General features: G+C 42.0%; 1 protein-coding gene across 1 annotated transcript in view; it reads right to left on the reverse strand.

The window, feature by feature from the left end:
- The window catches only part of SH3TC2 (SH3 domain and tetratricopeptide repeats 2), an 819,499-nt gene that overhangs the window by 430,985 nt on the left and 375,147 nt on the right, over positions 1-13,367 (reverse strand). Inside the window, exon 4 of the mRNA XM_044069012.1 lies at positions 3,140-3,267. Coding sequence (XP_043924947.1) covers positions 3,140-3,267 — 128 coding nt within the window. The remainder of the gene's footprint in view (positions 1-3,139; positions 3,268-13,367) is intronic.

The raw sequence follows: 13,367 nt of genomic DNA on the forward strand, positions 1-13,367 counted from the left end.
AACTATACTTGAAGGATGCCTGGCAAAGACAAAATAAGCATAAAAATGGACTTTTAAGAAAGCCAGTGCTAAAAAACAGTTAATGAGGTGTGTGGAAGTATTGTATAAAGAAATGTGCAGCCAGCAAGGTAACAGGTACTGGTCCCCTTAATACAGGTTATCAGATAATTGAGTTCATCTGTTCACCTTTGTATATTTAAAGGCCAGAGCAGATTCTAACCTGGTCCTTGCCTGTTCACATACTAGAAATAAAAATCTATATTATGCTCCAGTGCAGAAAGAAGCAAGACTTTGCATTTCAAATGACTGAGAAAATCTCATGCACACAATATAAAATTTTGGAGGCCACCTATCCCATAATGCATTGTACTGTGTCTACAGTAGGCTGAGTATTATTTAACTAGTGTTTCATCTTATGATGTAATTTTTCATGTCTATCTTTTATTTCATAGTTAGAACTGACCACAAATCAGTCAACTTCGAGCTGATACTAATACCAGTACTCACAAAGGGTGAAATCAGATTAAAAACCCTCACCAAGGCAAACTATACCCTCCTTGTTGACAGTATAATCACTTGCATATGTATATAAACTTGGCTGTACCAGAAAGAATCAAAGCCAGAGCGCCAAGTACAAACAAGCTGACATGGTGGACATAAAGCATCAATAAACTTTAAAATAAATGCACAAAAGTTGCTGTCCAATAAAACAAAGGCAAGGCTCCAACAATGGGAAAGCACCCTCCTCAGCCTCAACAGACAAATAAAACAACTTATCAAATCCTCCAAGGGATCCTTTGAGAGACACTTTACAGCCAAGGATAACTATAAGACCTTTTACAGTTACGTACGTAGCCTAAAAGGTAGGAGCCAAGCATGTGCAGAACTAGTGGCCAATGATATCACACACACTGACCCCATAGAGATAGCAAACCTGCTAGTGGATAGGTTTGGTGAAAAGTTCTCTCCCTTATCCTCTCCTAACTTATCACAAACATTTCTCCAAATTTCCCCCAGCCTACATATCAGAAGAGCAGGTCCTCAACGCCTTATCCAAGGCAAAAAACATAGTCTCTATGAACCAGATAACAACCCAGGCTGTTTACTAAAAAGGCTAAAATCTGAACTAGCATCACACTAAGTATCCTTTTCAATCATAGCCTAACCACAAGCTCTGTTCCTGCAGAATGGAGAACAGCAACAGTTATTCCCCCTCCACAAAGGTGACCTAGCAACAGACCAGAGGAATTAGAGACCCATAAGCCTGACCAGCATCATCTGTAAGGCCATGGAATGTATCATTATGGACCTCATAAATAAGGACATAGGTGACCTCCAAACCCTGGATCCAACTCAGTTCAGCTTAATCAAGGGCAGGTTACTGCCTGTTAAATCTGGTGGATTTCTTTGAAAATGTGACCAGGGCCATTGACGAGGGCAAATCTGTGCACAGAGCATACTTTGACTTGGCAAAGGCTTTCGACACAGTATCACATTCAGGCATTACCGATAAACTTAGGAAACTGAATGTAATCCCCTTTGTTGCAAGATGGATTGCCAACTTGTTCATAAACCAGGCACAAACTATCAAAGTGGGCAACTCCACATCAACCAGAAGACCTGTTATAAGCGGGGTGCCACAGGGGTCAATGCTGGGCTCCCTACTCTTTGGTGTATATTTCTCAGAAGTTCAGGTCAAAACTAAGTGGTTGTGACTTGAATAAGTTTGCAGATGACTGCAAACTAAGTGCAAACATTGAATCCTCAAATGATGTCAGTATACTCCAGGAGGGTCTCACACAGACCATCGACTACTGTATTTGTCATGGTCTCAAACTGAATGCAAAGAAATGCATCATCATTCCCTCTGGCACAGACCATGTCCCTTCACACTACCAAATCAACAACAACACCCTAAGTACCCACAAAGTGGTAAGGGACCTGGGATCACAGGTTGACTATGACCTTAACTTCAACCACCATGTGTCTACTGTAGTAAGGAATGCTTTTTACGTAGCACACTTGATTAGTAAAGGCATCACCTCAAGAGCAAAAGAGTTTATAACCCCTCTATACTCAGCACTTATCTGACCCATAATTGTGTATAACTCCCCGTTCGGCATGTACTGTACAAAGCACCTGCAGCAATTGGAGAAACCTCAGAGGTTTCTAACAAAGAAGATCAAGGAGTTCCAGTATGTCACTGTCACTATACTCCAGATCATATAGACGTCTTAGGGGAGAGTTATGCCTGGCCTACAGAGCAATTCAAGACCAAAACATAACAAACTTGGTGCATAGCCATGAATCAAATGGGACTAGGGATACCCATTCCAGGGACTTAAATATGGCCTGCGACTTAACTAGGACATGCTGGAGGGACAGATTTATCTCCCAATGACTGCCACATCCACATCTTTGGAACAGGCTACCAATTCATGTGAAACAGAGCACCTCTATGATACTGTTCAAGAGGAACCTGGACGAGAGGATGGGGCACCACAAATTCTTACCAGAGATAGTGCCCACAACCCTCCTGGACATGGGCAGTCATCACTAAATGCAATTTTGGGTATTGACTAGCATTTCTATGGTATTACATTGAGATGAAATGGCTAGGCTTAAAATGACCTCTGGGTTGATAGCCTGGTAATCTCCTATGATCCTATATTAAGGTTGTGTGATGATCCTATATTAAGGTTGTGTGTTTTATTTTTCTCCTACTAACCTTTAATTCATTTACATTTTGACAGCACATGGTTGCATAGGTTAGATTAAACCAGACAAGCACAATCTTAGCAAAGCTCAACATGACACACAGCTTGCATATTCTTGTGAAAATCAATGATAGTATGATACTAAGCCAATGTGTTCTTCAGTTGTTTTTACCGTTTACCTTGGATATATGTAGTTTTTTAATAAACCAGACAAAAATGTTTCTCATTGTCTACACTATCAGCATCCTCAGCCTAAAACTTATCATTCATTATAAACTCTAGAGCTACAATTATTTAATACTATTTGTGCATTTATGTACATGCACACACTATCCAGATCCTAAGAAGCAGATAAGACTTCATTAGTTTAATACTAAATATACTCCAACAAAAAGTGCATATGAATTTTAAACACATCTTACATTGAACATGGCCACAATCTCCTTGTCAACACCTTGTAAAATGCGAAGTCTTCTTCGGATGAGCTCTTGGATTTCAGGATCACTAATCTTGGAAGAGCATCTTCTGACCGAGTATGAAAGGTTCACATCTGGTTAAAAAGCATAAGATAATGATATGCAGTAAATAGGCCATGCTTTAACAAGTCTGTATATAGAAACAGTTTCAGTTCGCACAAAGTAATGCAAGACATTCATCTATGATGCGTATCACCTCTTTTAAAGAAAAGGATCAGCTCATTGGAAGGTTAAGCAAGGAAATACAAAAATCTGGCAATCACTGAAGTCATGGAAAGCTTAAGCAAGGTAAGCCTGATTGACCCAGTAAAAACCAAGGCCATTGGAACCTCAAACAGGGATGATCCAGTGATCCAGTGAAGAGTCAGGTCACTGGAAGTATAGACAGGGAAATATTGACTGGCACACAATAGGGAGCATTGTAGTCAATAACTGGACTGATAGTGGCCAAGTATAGTGGAATTATAACATCCTTAGTTAAAGATACAATGTCTTTACTTATGAGATGTAACACACAGAAGGATTTCCTTACCACTGTGGATACATAGGTTCATAGGTTCATACTAGGCTATCTGCCCTAGGGCATTTATAAGCCTAGCCAGAGTATGTTTGGCTTTCGCCACCCATTTTAAATTAATTTTGCTATGCCCTTTTTCGAGGTTAGTATACTGTGCCTCTGTCTAAACAGTGACACAGAAGTGATACCCGGGGTAAACCTACTATCTCCCATCCACTCATCAAGATTCCTCTTGAAGAGAGTCAATGAGGGACTCTGCCTAACCTGGACTGGGATTTTATTCCAGAGTGAAGGGAGCCCCTGGGTTATGAATCTGTCCCTCCAGCATGTCCTATTTATTTCAGTGCTCAGGTTCAAGTCTCTCAAGCATGTAGCTCGATGGGATTTGGATTTTTTGAGGTGCAGCATGTCCCTTAATTCCTGGTTGGACATGGCTTTATACGTCAGGCACAGGAAGCCTCTGAGCAGGTGGTATGCCACTGAGTAGAGCTGGAGTTTCTTTAACCGGGCAGCATGTGGCATCTGTTTGAGCCCTTTGATCCTCTTGGTGAGGTACTTTTGGGGTCTTTCCAGTTGCTGCAGGTGTTTGGTAAGGTACATCCCAAAAGGGGCATTGTACTCGATTACGGGCCTGATGAGAGATGAGTAAAGAGGCACAATGACCTCCCCTAATCTAGATGTGAATCCCTTCATGATTAAGTGGGCTATATAAAATGTTTTTCTAACCACTTTGGCCACGTGGTTGTCAAATGAGAGATTGCTATCAACTTGGGTCCCCAGGTCCCTAATTACTTCTTCTGTACTTAATGGATTACCACCTATGTAGTAATTTGTGGGCACTTTGTTTTTGCCAAAAAGGATGACTATACACTTTTTGGCGTTTAGCTTGAGGCCATGGCTCTGGCACCAGTTGTCTGTTTCTATGAGGCCCTTTTGGGGGATGCTTGTGTCGGCTGGAGAGTCAATTATGGTGCCCAGTTTGCAGGCATCTGCAAACTTGGTCAGCCACAGTCCTTCTGCGTTGGCCTGTACCTCCAAGAAATATATACCAAACAAGAGAGGTCCCAGGACTGAGCCTTGTGGGACGCCACTTGTAACTGGTTTGGAGTCTGACATGGCTCCAGCAATTCTAACCATGTGGGTTCTGTCCTTGAGCCAATTTGCAACCCATCTAGTGACATAGGGGTTTATATTTAAGCTGGTGAGCTTATGTATAATGCCCGAGTGGGGTACTGTATCGAAGGCTTTTGCGAGGTCCAGGTAGGCTGTGTGGACCACCTTCCTTTCGTCAATGGCCTTGGTGACTGTTTCAAAGAAGTCGACCAGGTTTAAGAGGCAGGATCTGCCCTTAAAGCCGAACTGGGTAGGATCCAGTGTCTGTAGGTCCCCATTATCTTTATTTATGAGGTCCATGATGATCCTTTCCATAGCTTTGCAGACCAAGCTAGTCAGGCTTATGGGGTGATAGTTTACAGGGTCCGTTGAGGCACCACCTTTGTGGAGAGGGACCACTGTTGCTGTACGCCACTCTTTGGGTACATATCCTGTAGTAAGGCTGAGATTGAACAGTAGTTTTATGTTTGGGTTTAGCTCTTCTTAGAGTTCATGTAGGACGCAGCCCAGGACACCGTCTGGTCCCATTGATGCTGTGTTTTTTGCTTTGGAGAGGGTGGCTCTTACCTGAGCATCTGAGATGTCAGGGGCGCAGCACTCTGCTGGGATAGATATTTGCCCTTTTGGTGGGGAGGGGGGGGAGTTTGCGCTGAACCTGTCAGCTAGGATGTTGGCAATGTCTGTGGGTTTGGTGTATTTTTTGTCATTTTGGACTAATTCTGAGCATATCTGGGAATTCCCACCCAGGTTCCTAACATAACTAAAGAAAGCCTTGTGATTATCCTTAGTGTCCTGTGCAATTTTTCTCTCAAAGCTGGCCTTAGACTGTTTTATGAGTGCCCTTAGTTTTTTGCTAATACCGATCAGAGATGCCTTCCCTTTTTGGGATTTTGCTCAATCATGTAGTAGCTTCCTCCTTCTATTGTACAGTTTGTTTATGGCTGGGGTCCACCAGACAGGACGTCTGCTTTTGGAGGATTGGGTCTTGGTTTTATTTGGGATTGCATGATCCATGCATTCCTGAAGGTGTTCATAGAATGCATTTATAAAGGATTCTGTGGTCTGGGCCGTATTTTCCACAGGCCCGGGGGCTTTGAAGGATTCCACCTCGGTTTTGAGGAGTGTGAAATTTGCTTTAGAGAAGTTTTTCACTCTGGTTTTCTGGGCAGGGGGTGGGGTCGGGATGTGAATATCCAGTGAGATCAGTTTATGGTCTGATCTTACCAGTGAGGGATATACTTCTGGTCTGGAGCATAGAGTCCCTATGTTGGTGATGATCAGGTCCAGTATGTTTTCCCCTCTTGTGGGAGTGGTAACAAGTTGTTCAATAGCATTTGAGTTTATGAATTCTAGGAACCTTTGGGCTAGGGTGTTGGAGCTACAGTAATGCTCCCAGTCTATGTTTTAGTAGTTGAAGTCGCCCAATATAATGGTGTTTGGAGAGACCTTCATATTTTCCAGTGTTCTCAGGAAGGCCGAGTGGGGTTCCTGGGTTTGGGAGGGTGGTCTGTAGCAGGCTATAAACTGGAAAGCAGTTTTATCCACTGTCAGTTGCACGTGGATAGTCTCTGATGGTGGTTGAAGTTCAGACTGCGATGAACCTGAGTACCCAGATTACATACCACTGGGTCTACACATGGGGGAGGGTGCTGTCTATACTGTAATTAGCAGGGATGATAGCTTTCCCAAAGGAAATAATAATGCTTTTTTTTTTTTGCATTTAGCTACATTCTGTGGCTTTGGCATCAATCATTTGACTGTGTTACTTCTTTCTGCAGTACATTAGCATTGCTGGGGACTCGGTGATTGCTCTCAATTTGCAATCATCAGTGAACTCGGTAAGCCACAGGCCATCCACGTTTGTCTGGACTTCTGAAAATTAAATTCTGAACTGTAAAGGGTCCAGCATAGAACCCTGTCTTACACCACAGCTGACTGGTCTTTTGCTATAGGTAAAGTCACCCATTTTGACACTAAGTGTCCTGTCTGTGAGCCAACTGGCTACCCATCTGGTGATGCAGGAGTTAATTCCCAGTTTGGAAGGTTACATTATTATACCTGAGTGGGGTATTGTGTCAAATGCCTTGGCTAGGTCAAGGTAGGTGGCACTGTCTTTCCCTCATCCAGGACCTGCATGACTTTCTTGAAGAAGTCGACCAGGTTTAACAAGCATGATCTACCCTTAATGAATTCAAACTGGGCTGGGTTCAGAGTTCATAGATTACCTATGCCCTTGTTGATAAAGTCCATAATTATTCTTTCGATGGCCTTGCAGATGAGACTAGTCAAGCTTATGAGTCTATAATTCCCAGGGTCAACTGATGTTCCCCTTTGTGCAAAGGGATTACTGCTGCTGTCCTCCATTCCACCGGAACATAGCCAGTCTTCAGGCTGTGGTTAAACAGGGATCCAAGAGAGTCTGCTAGATCATGTTTGAAGTTATTTAAAAGGCAACCTCATATGTTGTTTGGTCCCATTGATGCCATGTTTTTGGCTTTGCAGAGTGTGGAGATGATCTGCTCTTTTGAGATAATAAGCTGGACTGGTGATAGGTATACTTTAAGGGATGACTGGTGGGACGGGAAGGGGGTGAAGTTTGCTCCAAATCTGTCAACAAGCGGCTTGGCTATTACCTCCGGTTGAGTATGTGTGATGCCATGCACAACCAGTTTTGTATATAGCTAGGTGTTCTCCTTTAGATTTCAGATGTAGTTAAAGACTGCCTTGTGATTATCTTTAGCTAGGGAGGCTATTTTTGCTTCATAATTAGCTTTGAAAGACTTGACAAGATCTCTAACTTTCTTTCTAGGCTGCAGAAGGAATTCTTCCTCTGCTGAGCTATTTCTCTCTTGTTTATGGACATTAGTTTCTTTCTTTTGTTGTATAGCTTGTTTATACTAGGGGTCTACCTGGGTGACTTGTTCATTTGGCAAGACCTAGTTTTAATATACTCCGGTACAGCTGATTCTATACAACTGCTTAAGTGGTTATATAGGGCATTGGTGCACACCTGAGAATAGCAATCCATGTTATCTGTATTCAATGGGGCTTTGAAACTTCTTATACCATCACTTACTAGGAGGTAATTTGTCTTGGAAAAAAATTTTAAGCATTTTTGGAGTTTGAAAGGGTATTTGGCCTTATAATTAGATTGCAAAAGACTGATTTATGGTCTGATCTTACCAGAGAGGAAATGAGAAGGAAGGGGTGCAATGCTGTCTTACATTAGCGAGTACTATGTCTATGACATTTGAGCCCCTCATGGGTGTGCTGACTAGCTGTTCCAGAGCATTTGCATAGACAAAGTCCAAGAAACTCTTAGCCAGCATGTTCGTGGTCATGTAGGTTTCCCGGCTGATGACAGGATAATTAAAATGGGCAGCACAGTGGTGCAGCGGTTAGCATTGTCACAGCAAGAGGCTCCCTGGTTTAATTCTCGACTGGGGGTGCCTTCTGTGCATAGTCTGCATCTCCTCCCTGCATTCATGTGGGTTACCTCTGGATGTTCTGGTTTCCTCCCACATCCCAAAAGACATGCTTCTGGAGTCTATCTCCCCGGGCATCCACTGAAAATGGGCTCTGTTCCAGGTGGACTTTCCTGGGAAACAAATGTTAAGTAAATAAATAAATAAATAAATAAAATCATCCATGAGTGAGGTGTTGGGCTGTATGGCAAGAGACTCCATTAAGTCTAGGTATGAGGTATACTTTTTCTGATTCATAGAGGAGGACCTATAGCTAGCTATGATGTGGTAGGGGATTTTGCCTGTGGTTAATTGGATATGGAGCACCTCAAAAGAGTCATACTGTTTGACCAGTCTTGAGGTGTATTTATCCTTAATTAGGATGGATACACCTCCTCCTTCAGTTCTTTCATGCTCAGTTTGTGGTCTGAGCATATGGAAGGTGGAAGGTGTTGTAGCCCTGCACAACTGGGGTACTTTCCACAGCTCTGAACAAGGTCTTGATGACTGCACAGACACCAGCATCTTCCAAGGTCAGGAGTGCTTCCAGGGAGTGCAGTTTCTTGTTTAGACTCATAGCATTAACCAGTAGTACCTTGAGTTTATCAAGAGAAGATTTTGTTACATTGGGATGTGGTTATTTTGACACTGCCTAAAAAGGCACAGTAGGGGTAGTAATGCCTTTACCTACATCTGAAAGTCTAGAGGAGACAGGTGCAGACCATCTCTGGCAAAGAAGCATGGCTTGTCAACCATGTCTTTCCAGGCTGACAGATATTGGACCCCTTGGACTGACACCGGAAGCTAAGTCAATTGTTAAAGTCAATCATTTTTTGTTTACTTTGTGGCATCATCCTTGAAAAAGGTAGAATGCTACCTGAAACTAGGCTTATACCTGCCTGCAACACATAATCTGAGAGCTCAGTCATATCTCTCTTCATATAGTCCAATGAGGTAAGTCTCAAGTCATTCACCCCACATGGACTATGACAGAGTCACACTGGTACTTGTGGATGAGTAGCTTGATGGATCCTAGCACCTGACAGGCAGCTGACCATAACCATCTCCTTATCCAGCCTGGTGAGTAGAACATCCATGTGTCTCACTATGGAGTCTCCTATGACCAGTACATTGGGTTTTGTGGTGTTCGCCTTATGGGCTTATTTGTTGAGACACTGGCGTGTGTGATATTATGTGTTGTGGTTGTTTTTTGCATTGTCATGTGTGTAAGTGGTTTCTGAAGGTATCATTCGGGGTGCCTCTGGTCTGTTGGAAAGTTACTAGTCAGTACCTCCGCATATGTGGGTTTATGTGTCATGTCCTTATTTAGTGTGGGAAGTGATGTGTGTGTGCTGACAACCTAACATTCAATTTGCCCGTATGTGAGGGTATTACCTCCAATTTCATAGTGTAACTATGTCTCTCTCATAAAGTATTTGTTCGTTTCAGGAGTAAGTGGTTGTCTATACATGAGACAATTGCTGCATATCCTTTGGATGCCCATGTCCATCAGGCTGGCCAGAGAGATGATGGGAAAATGCCCATCCATGATAGCAGGTTCTTACTGTATATTCTATTAGGAAGGGAATGGGTTAATTTGAAGGACTGTGCTGGTAACTCAGAGACTACAAGAGGGACCTATACTTGTGGAGGCTACAGAATGGTCCCACAGGCAGTTGTTTAGGGAAGAAGAAATGCTGCTTCAAAGCCACAAAACACACAAAATGCACTAGGATTTTATAAAAGTAACAAAATGTTTTGTAACTTTGTATCTCGCATTTTGGTGCCACCTTTCTTAAAAAGTGTGATGTTGCAGAAGATGTTGTATAACATGCCTTGCACTTGGGCCCCACCCCATCAAGGAAGTGAGGTTAATCCTGTAAATAAGTGATGTTTTTATGGTATTTAAAGGATGTGAGGTAGTGTATCTGTTTGTCTGATGATGTTTCTGTAGCACTGGAAAAGAAAACGCTTACATTTGCTTATAAAAATACCATGTGCATGTGTCTGCATGTGTGTGTTTGTGTGCCTACAGTGGTGTGTGTCTACAGTGTTTTGTGTGTGTGTGTGTGTGTGTGTGTGTGTGTGTGTGTGTGTGTGTGTGTGTGTGCACATGCAGGCATGTCAGTACTCCATGTGCCTCTCTCCATGTATCTATGTATGTGTATCTGTCTTGTCTGTCTGTCTGTCTGTGAGTGCACATCCATGCACAATGGCAGGCTGGCATTATTTTCAGAATTAGTTTTATTTGCTTTGCACATACTGAGTGTCTGGATAGACTATGGCTTCCACATGAGCTGTTAAACAAGATAAAGCAGGTATCGTAGAATGAATGAATGACTGAAGAAAATATGCAAAAAAGCATTAATTTCACTTTACTCTACTTTAGTGTACATTTTGATGTTGAATATGGACCTAATGACCTGTCTATTCTGCCCATTTTACTGCCAACTAGATAAACTATACAACCTCCTTAAACAATATCTTACTTTTTCTTGATGCTTGGTATAAAAATTGAGTCCCTCTGATATGGGATTTTTTTACTGTTACTGATGTTATCAACTCTTTACGGTGTGTGTTTCAATTATCTATCACCCTTTCAGTGAACAAAAATGTTTTCACTTTAAATTATCTACCCTGCATCTTTTTCAAATATTATTTATAAACAGTGTACCGACTAAGACACTGTTACGTTACCTTGAGAATTTAAATGTTTTTTCATACCAGTTCTGCCTTCTTTTTTAAATATGTGTTTATTAACATCTTGTAATTTTTCTTCAATGACTCTGGGAGAAGACCAGGCAGCAATTTTGTTTCCTACCTCTGTATACCTCTATGCAGTCTGTATGCCAAACTGACAATGAGGTGTGCAGAACTGTACACCACAGTGCACAAGGACTTTACCAACAATGAGGTGTGCAGAACTGTACACCACAGTGCACAAGGACTTTACCAACAATGAGGTGTGCAGAACTGTACACCACAGTGCACAAGGACTTTACCAACAATGAGGTGTGCAGAACTGTACACCACAGTGCACAAGGACTTTACCAACAATGAGGTGTGCAGAACTGTACACCACAGTGCACAAGGACTTTACCAACAATGAGGTGTGCAGAACTGTACACCACAGTGCACAAGGACTTTACCAACAATGAGGTGTGCAGAACTGTACACCACAGTGCACAAGGACTTTACCAACAATGAGGTGTGCAGAACTGTACACCACAGTGCACAAGGACTTTACCAACAATGAGGTGTGCAGAACTGTACACCACAGTGCACAAGGACTTTACCAACAATGAGGTGTGCAGAACTGTACACCACAGTGCACAAGGACTTTACCAACAATGAGGTGTGCAGAACTGTACACCACAGTGCACAAGGACTTTACAAACAATGAGGTGTGCAGAACTGTACACCACAGTGCACAAGGACTTTACCAACATCCCATAAAGATTATACCCTCTTGTTTTCTATGTAAGGTCTCCTCCTGCACATGTAGGTGATCACATGCTTCCTATTCCTTCATCTCTCTTCTTGCTTATCCTTAGATGATCTGATGTGAGTTTCTGAAGGCTCCTATTATTTATGGGAAAACAGAAGTGGTACAGATCACACCATCTTGCCAACCTATAGTCTGACATATCAGAACCCCCATACAAGGAAAATATTTTAAATGAAAGTTCTGAAGCATGCAAAGGAGGCACAGTAGAGACAGGGTGCACTTTTCATTGCAATGAAGGAACACAGTATCAGACCATTGAGCTTCAGAAGGCCAGGCACCTTGCTTAATGAAGGTACAAGACAACACTACAATTTTATACAACTACATGAAAAGCTAGTAAACCTTTAACAATGAAACACCAGTTTTCAAACTCAGATCAATATGTTACAAATGAATACAGGATTCATCTCCCTCCAATCTGCTGCACCTGCTTGTTCAATTCACTTCATGAATTTTGAGTGAAAATGTTCTTGTTTACTCTGCTTCCAGGTGTTACTCCCAGCCAGTATTCATCTTACAACCATAGATTCATAGAATGTTACTAGGCTAATGATCTGGGGGGGGGGGGGCTTTCTAAGTCTAGCTACGTTTTCCTGAAAGAATAATGATGTCATGTATAAATATGGAACACTGCGGATCAGGCATTTATAAACTACCTCTCTCCATAAGGGACATGGGTGCCAAACCTGGTGTACATTTCCTATTCCCCATCCAGTGGTCTAGGTTGCACTAATAGACAAAAGCAGCATTCCATGGTTTGGAAGCCTGTTCTATAGGAAGGACAATCACAGGGACACATCACTCTCTCCAGCATGTTCTGTTTTAAGTCACAGATAAAATTCAGGTCCTTAAACCTTGTATTTCTGGTACTCATTGACTTATGAATATGCAGGATATTCATAAGTGTGGGGTTTGTGGATGCCTTGCAAGTCAGGCATAGACCTCCCCTCGGCAATCTATACAAGACTGAGGAGAGGGAAAGGACATTATTATGCCTTGTACACCTTTTTTAATTTCAACAAATCTTTTGGGTTTCTAAAACTATGACAGGAATGGTCCCCATTCCTAAGTCAAAGCACAATTAAGGTTCATGAAATTAGTATTGTTTCACTCTTTGATGTCAGCCAAAAGTGCTCTTCGCAGCCCTCACACTGTGCCCAGTAATAGCTTTGTCTGCAATTTGTATGGAGTTACATGAATTGGTAGCATATTTAAATAGGATTGTAGACTCTTTTTTTTATAAGACCTGTTGCTCCTACTACTATTGGGACTGTCTGGGTATCTTTCTTCTACATTGCTCTTGTTTCTGCCTGCAAATCCTGATATTTTATGACTTTGTGTCTCTCTGTACACAGGACACTGTAGTCACTTTGTGTGACGATTTCAATGATCAACACTACTTTTGTCTTCTTTTCCTGGACCACTATATCTGTTTTTCTAGCATCTATCTTTTGAACATTTGGTAATGGGTGATCCCATGTTAAGTAGACTTCATCATTTTCTATAATGCTTTATGACTCATATTTCCAGTGTTTTTCAGTCACTTCAATACCAAAATGTTTGCACAATCCC

The sequence above is a fragment of the Protopterus annectens genome, chromosome 4.part0 (genome assembly GCF_019279795.1).
Source record: "Protopterus annectens isolate FY-2018-M chromosome 4.part0, PAN1.0, whole genome shotgun sequence".
Taxonomy (NCBI): domain Eukaryota; kingdom Metazoa; phylum Chordata; order Ceratodontiformes; family Protopteridae; genus Protopterus; species Protopterus annectens.